Genomic DNA, 7,388 nt, shown 5'->3' with positions numbered 1-7,388 from the left:
GTGGCCTTGAACTCATGGCGATCCTCCTACCTCTGCCTCCCAAGTGCTGGGATTAAAGGAGTGTGCCACCACGCCTGGAGTTGTTAGAACACTTAACAAGCCCTTCCTGGCTCAGCAGGGAAAGGGTAATATTTTCCACATTTCTGTTCCCCCTTTGCAAAGGGCTGTGGGAAGGTTTGTGATGGTCTGGAAGCTTTTGGGAAGAGAATGGATGCTGATGATGCCCTTTCACCTGGTTCAAATCTGATCACTTGGGTGTGGGAAGACAAAGATCCGGAGACGGTACCAAGACTCCCACCCATACTGTCCCCACCCTGGAGAAGGCGGCAGGCTGTGGAGATGGAAGCATGTTCGTGTTGTTAGAAATGAGTCTTGGTTGGGCTGGAGAGATGGCTTAGCGGTTAAGCGCTTGCCTGTGAAGCCTAAGGACCCCGGTTCGAGGCTTGGTTCCCCAGGTCCCACGTTAGCCAGATGCACAAGGGGGCGCACGCGTCTGGAGTTCGTTTGCAGAGGCTGGTGGCCCTGGTGTGCCCATTCTCTCTCTCTCCCTCTGTCTTTCTCTCTGTGTCTGTCGCTCTCAAATAAATAAATTAAAAAAAATTAGAAACGAGTCTTGGCTGGGTACTAGGAGGACAAGTTGATATCAAAATAGCAGGGAGCCTGGCTGGAAAGAAGGGATCCAGTGGAGGGCCGTTCGAGCGTCGCTGTGGAGGCTGCCGCTTGTTTTCGTCTCCCCCAGCAGCGGCGGCAGCGGAGGAGGCGCCCGGCCCGGGCCGACTGCCCTGGGCGTCCCCGCGGAGCGTGCGCCGAGTGCCGGCGCCAGGCCTTGTTTTCGCGTCGCTCCCTCGTCGCCCCGAAGCCCGGCGGGGCCGCCGAAGACCTCGCGGGATGGTCATTGTCCTGAACAGGGATGGAGGAAGTGTCCCAGGAAGCAGCAGGATCACCAAGGGTCCAGTTTCAGTCTTTGGAGAGCCAATCTGAATGTCTTTCCGCAGACCATCAGTTTCTGCAGGACACCGAAATGGAGCAGGGCCTCAATGGGGGCATACTTCTCCGTCTTCCCACCACCCGGATTCATTGTGTGAATTCCTGCCCAGCCCTGAGTCATACCCAGGCAAGTGCTTTCTCTGGAGAAACACTTGCAGTCCTTACAGCAGGAATCTCCAAGAGATGGCCCAAGTATCGGCTTTCCATCGCTAGTGCTCGTCCCTGCTCGGAAACTCCTTTTCCACGATTGTAAGATATTAAACTTGGTTAATGGAATAGATGTTCCTTGGGATGCCGCCACTGTGTAAAACTGCAGCTCTCCAAATAACCTTTGTTAAAGTTCTAACACGGGGGGCCTATGAAGCCTAGCTTAAAATAAGCATTTTTGCATCCATTCATAAATCACACTGATTGTTGGTCAGTTATTTGTGTTCTGAGAATCCACAGTTAAACCTGTCTCTTTAGTTCTGGTCTTTTCATGATATTTTAGAGCAGCGAACACATTCTGTGTGCTCTCCTTTTCAGTAGTGAGCACGACCACCCCTTTGTGTGCCTTACTCTCCTGTGACCCATGCACTTCCTCACGTCTGACATGGTTCTCTTCCTTCAAGGTCTTGCCTTCCTGTCCTTGACTCTTTATGTGTCATACAAACTGATGCGTTTATATCACCTTTCCTGATTAAGTGCTTCTTGGCACTTGATGTAGGGAAGTGGAAGGGCAAAAAAATTAAATCTTTTTATTGCAAACCATCAAAATGGATGTACATTTTAAAACTTTGTAAACTGTAAAGTGATATATATTATTGTAAACTACTGTTAATCTAACTAATAATTACAGAATTTCCAACAGTTAAAAAAAAAAAAAAAAAGAAAGAATGGGTTGGAGAGATGGCTTAGCAGTTAACGTGCTTTCCTGCAAAGCCAAAGGACCCAGCTCCAATTCCCCAGGACCCATGTAAGCTAGATGCACAAGGTGGCGCATACATCTGGAGCTCATTTGCAGTGGCTGGAGGCCCTGGCATGCCCATGTGCACTTTCTCTCTCAAACAAACAAACAAACAAATAAATAAATAAATTCCAAAAAAGAAAATAGAAAAAAGGAAGGTCAGGGGTCCAAGAGTGACCATACAACCCAAAGTGCATTGGCAAGTCAATGTTTACTTCTGCAGAAAAGGGTACAGCCACAGAGTTCAGAGAGGCCAGTATACCCACTGGGGTGCAGTGAGTCTTTTATCCTAACACAGGTTCCTGGCTACACTCTGAGTCAGTCTGGCCTCACAATCTCACGTGATTGGCTAAAATAGTGAAACCACGTGGTTCCTAGGGGAAACCTAAAGCAATGGAAGATTTAGGGACTTTTTTTTTCTTTTTCTTTTCCTTTTTTTGGTTTTTCGAGGTAGGGTCTTACTCTAGTCCAGGCTGATCTGGAATTCAGTCTGTAGTCTCAGGGTGGCCTTGAACTCACAGTGATCCTTCTACCTCTGCCTCCCAAGTGCTGGGATTAAAGGCGTGCGCCACCACACCTGGCTTGGGATTAAAAATCTTTTTTTGTTTATTTTTATTTATTTGAGAATGACAGACAGAGAGAAAGGGAGAGAGAGAGAGAGAGAGAGAGAGAGAGAGAGAGAGGGAGGGAGAGAATGGGCACACCAGGGCCTCCAGCTACTGCAAACGAACTCCAGATGTGTGCACCCCCTTGTGCATCTGCCTAACGTGGGTCCTGGGGATTGGAGCCTTGAACTAGGATCCTTAGGCTTCACAGGCAAGCGCTTAAACTGCTAAGCCATTTCTCCAGCCTTTTTTTAAAAAATCAAATGCTGAAATAGAAGCATTGGTTTCAAGGACTGTTGACTCTTGTCTCAAGGATGGCTGATTCAGGAAGGGGGACTCTCACAGAATGGAGTCCTTCTAGAATTGCGTTTCTCTAGCTTTTCAACCCTTTCACAGAGAATTCAGCACCTTTCTCTCTCCATAGCTCTTACAGTACCGGCAAGCACACTGCAGTTGCAGTCCTGCAAAGAAGGCCTCTGGGCTTAGTCTCCAACCTCCACAGTAAAGGACCCTGAAGGTTTCGGGGCTTCCTGCATGGTTTCCTATCCTGGGACCTTCCATTGTGAGCAGAGACAGGGCTCCTGGTAGCGCTTGTTGGCTTCGGAGTTTGACTCACTTCAGTTCAAATCCTGGTTCCACTGGGAACTAGTTTTTTTTTTTTTTTTCAAATTAATTGATTAACTTATTTTAGAGAGAGAAAGAAACAAAGAGAGAGAGAGAGAGAGAAATAAGGAGAGGGAGAGAACTGGTACTCCAGGGCCTCTAGCTACTGAAAACAAACTCCAGATGCATGTGCCACTTTGTGCATCTGGTTTTACGTGGGTTCTGAACTTTTGTCCTTTGGTGTGGGCAAGTGCCTTAACCATTAAGCCTTTTCTCCAGCCTCCCCCAGCCTTTTTTTTTTTTTTTTTTTTGAAGCAAGCCCAACAGACTGGCCATTTTTAAAATGAGAGAGTGAAACAGAGAGAGTGAGTGAGTGAGTGAGAGAGAATTGGTGTACCAGGGCCTCCAGCCACTGTAATTGAACTCCAGACATGTGTGCCACCTTGTGTATCTTGCACATGACTCAGGCTTTCGTGGAATCTAGAGAGTTGAGCATGGGTCCTTAAGCTTCACAGGCAAGCGCCCTCACTGCTAAGCCAGCTCTCGGGCCCTGAGTACTTCTGTAGAGCAAGCCTGGCAGGATTAAGGGCATACGCCTGTGGGCTGCCATCTCACCATTCTAGCCGTAGCTTCTGGGACACGTGGGCCATGCTATGAGGGGTCAGCTTCTTCCCTAGCTTTGCCTCTCTTGCCTTGGCCTTGGGCCTGTGCTCGGTCTTCTTTCTTTCTTCCTTTTTCTTTCTTTTCAAGGCAGGGTCTCACTCTAGCTCAGGCTGACCTGGAATTTACTTTGTAGTCTCAGGGTGGCCTCGAACTCATGGTGATCCTCCTACCTCTGCCTCCTGAGTGCTGGATTAAAGGCGTGCGCTACCACGCCCGGCTTGTGCCCGCTTTTGTAAGTGTGTCACAGTTGCCTGTAAGGTCTGAACCGGCGTTCCTGACACACGGGTCGTGTCTCCTGGGTCCTTGCTCTGTCTGCCTGGCGAGCCATTCATCTACCAAGACTCAACACAAGCATCACTTCGTTGCCTGCAGCTGCTCTGCCTACACTCTTCAGGGGGAGCAGGGTCCTATAGGCCCCTTTCCATAGGAAAATGTCTGCTCATGTACACACACGCACACACACACATATACACGCTAAGTGACAAGAAACAAATTAAGGGCTGGAGAGATGGCCTAGCCATTAAGGCACTTGCCTGCTAAGCCAAAGGACCCAGGTTCGATTTCCCAGTGCCCACATAAACCAGAAATGCACAAGGTGGCACATGCATCTGGAGTTCATTTGCAGCGGCTGAAGGCCCTGGCGTGCCCATTCTCTCTGTCTTGTTTTTTTTTTCTCTCTCTCTCTCAAGTAAATAAATAAAAATAAATAAATTAAGATCGCCAAGATGGAGTCTATGAGAAGGGTCACTGAATATAGTGTTTGCCACATGTTGTAGTTTGAATGAACGTTCCCAATAGATTCAAGAATTTATTAAAGCTTGTAACTTTGATCTCCAGCCTGGCTGGAGGAAGTGTGATTGTGGGTGGATACTGGGGTCCAGGTGTATGTGGGGGCGGATCAGAAACTCCAGCTTAAGGGTGTGCAGAGTGCTTGAGCTCTGCCTGGGGGTCCTGGAGCAGTGCCTGCGTGTGGTGGTGGTATTTCTCTCTGCATGGACCTGTGAAAGGGGGCCAGCTTCTTCTGCCATTATGGAATTTCCTCTGGATCTGTAAGCTTCAAATAAATCCCTTTCTCCCATAAACTGCGTCTGGTTTGGAGGTTCATCCCAGCAAAGTAAAGCTGACTACTACACCATGTAAAAGCCAGACTTGGTCACCAGAGCCTGTGATCCCAGCCTAGCCACAGTGAGAGGAGAGGCAGAGACCGGAGCATTCCTGTAAGCTGCAGGGCTGACTAGCCCGGAGCGCTCAAGAGCAGGCAACGGAGACCCTGTCTCAAAGGAGGTGGAGGGTGAGGACTGGCACCTGAAATTGTCCTCAGGCTCCCACATGCCCGCCATGGCATCTGCACACAGGGCTCCAGAGTAGGCAGTTTCTTGAACTAGGCAGTCAGGAAAGCCCTTAGAGAAATCTCACCTCACCCTCACCATACCTACCCCAGCTCTCCTCGTCCATCTCGGCTCGCCTTGCCCCGTCGCTCGTGGGATTGAGTGCTTGCCCATCTTATCTAACTGGAGCTCTCTCTTGAGCATGCGCCCTGCCCAGGCATGGATGGCTTTTCCCCCTAAGCCCAGGCTGATTGGCTGGGCCACCTGGTGTAGATGTGTCCAAATGCGGTGGCACAAATCCTAAAGTATATTCCCCTTGGGCCATTTTCTCTCTCCTTCTGCAACTGGCAACCATGTTTTTTGGGTCTTTGGCTGGGTAAGATCTCTCTCCCATCCTGGCAGCATGCCGGGGTGGGAAGAGACACTTTTTATCTTTTATTACCGTCTTCACTTTTACTTTTTTTTGGAAGCACACGTTTTTAAAAATTCCTTTTCATTTTTTTTCCCCTGAGACCCATGCTCGTTGACACGTGCCCTGGGCTCCACATGTTGCATCTCTCTTCTCCCCACTTTACCGTCCCTTCCTTCCTCCCCAGTTTTCTCCCTTCCCCACATCTTTGTGATATCTGAATAAAATGTGGTATTTTAAAAGTCACTTCCTTGAATCTGGAATTACCAATTCTTTGGTTAGTTTGCAGATATGAACTCAGGGCTTGGGGTTCCAGGAGACACCCTGGAACCCCAGTTCCCCCGTAACACACACAACTGCCGTGCACACACACGCACACGCACGATCTCCCAGGTGGCGTCTTTGTGACACACTGTTGAGGACATGCACTGACAAATGACATAAATTCAGTAGCTTTTTTGTGTTACTGTTTTTGTAGTGCTTGATCATCACTTGAGGGCACACAGTAGTGTAGCAGCTGTGCGTGCATCTCAAGCATTTTACTTATTCGACCTCTACAGGACACGAGGTACACGTTTGAAGGACACACTCCAGGGCACCTAGGGTGTGATGCTTCTAGGTTGGCAGCTGATGCTATAGAAGGGGGCGACTACTGTTTTTCTTTGTAAATGAGAGAGTGATAGAGAGAGAGAAAGAGAGAGAGAGAGAGAGAGAGAGAGAATGAATTGGTGCACCAGGGTCTCCAGCCACTGCAATTGAACTCCAGACACATGCACCAACTTGTGAGCTTGCATCACCTTGTGTGTCTGGCTTACGTGGGATCTGGAGAGTTGAACATGGGTTCTCAGGCTCTGCAAGGCAAGCGCCTTAACCTCCAAGCCATCTCTCCAGCCCATCTATTGTTTTTTTTTTTTCTCTTGATCTTTTATTGAAATATATTCTTTCTTATGCTTCTTAGCTAGCTGGGCATTCCACTGCACCACTGTTGATGTTGTCTATGATATCGTGTGGATGGCGGCCATCCACATTGCATCCCACAGACTGTGCAGTGCCCAGGATCTCTTTGATGGTTCCAGAAAGTTCTCTGGCCAAAGACCGGTGGCGCATCTGTCGGGCAATGTTGACAATCTCATCAAAAGAAATATTGCCACTGTGTTTAATGTTTTTCTGCTTCTTTCTGTCTCTTGGTGGCTCCTTGAGGGCTTTGATGATCAGGGCAGAAGCAGAAGGCACCACTTCAACCTGAGCCTGTCTGTTCTGAATGGTCAGCTTCACTGTAATCCTCAGACCCTTCCAATCACCGGTTACCTTGGCGATGTCATCACCAGTTTTTTTTGGAGACAGACCCAGGGGACCGATCTTGGGGGCCAGAGCAGATGTGGCGCCGACCTCGCCTCCGGTGCATCTGAGGTACACCACTTTGATCTCGTTGGGGTCGAACTTAGGCGGCATGGTGGAGGCGGCTGGTGTCGGATGAACCCGGATTCGGGACGACCGAAGAAAGTTGCACCTTAGCCTCCTCCGAGCCGAAAGACGAAAGCCATCTATTGTTTTTGTTTGTGCCTTGTCAGAGAGGTGATATTTCGGTTGGGTTTTGTGGGATGAATAGGAGTTAGCAAACAATTAGGCAGAGAAACTGTCTTTTTTTTTTTTTGAGGTAGGGTTTTGCTCTAGCTCAGGCTAACCTGGAATTCAATATGTAGTCTCAAGGTGGCCTCGAACTCACTGCGATACTCCTATCTCTGCCTCCAGAGCGCTGGGATTAAAGGTGTGTGCCATCACGCTCAGCTCAAAGAAACTGTCTTAACATGAGGAGGTGGTTTTGCTAATGATGGGGAAAATAAACT

The 7,388-nt window shown here is 48.8% G+C and overlaps 1 protein-coding gene across 1 annotated transcript; it reads right to left on the bottom strand.

Moving 5' to 3' along the window:
• Positions 1 to 6,493: 6,493 nt before the first annotated feature.
• Positions 6,494 to 7,062, bottom strand: LOC123461644 (60S ribosomal protein L12-like). The gene has a single exon (XM_045153146.1). It carries the CDS (start codon positions 6,991 to 6,993, stop codon positions 6,496 to 6,498), a length of 498 nt encoding a protein of 165 aa, XP_045009081.1. The 5' UTR covers positions 6,994 to 7,062; the 3' UTR covers positions 6,494 to 6,495.
• Positions 7,063 to 7,388: the final 326 nt, after the last annotated feature.

This window comes from Jaculus jaculus, chromosome 6 (genome assembly GCF_020740685.1).
Source record: "Jaculus jaculus isolate mJacJac1 chromosome 6, mJacJac1.mat.Y.cur, whole genome shotgun sequence".
In the NCBI taxonomy this organism is placed as follows: Eukaryota; Metazoa; Chordata; class Mammalia; order Rodentia; family Dipodidae; genus Jaculus; species Jaculus jaculus.
This window is presented reverse-complemented; position numbering and strand designations above follow the sequence as displayed.

Excerpts from the sequence above, each read along its gene's own strand:
- LOC123461644 (XM_045153146.1), bottom strand. The coding sequence starts at position 6,993 with ATGCCGCCTAAGTTCGACCCCAACGAGATCAAAGTGGTGTACCTCAGA.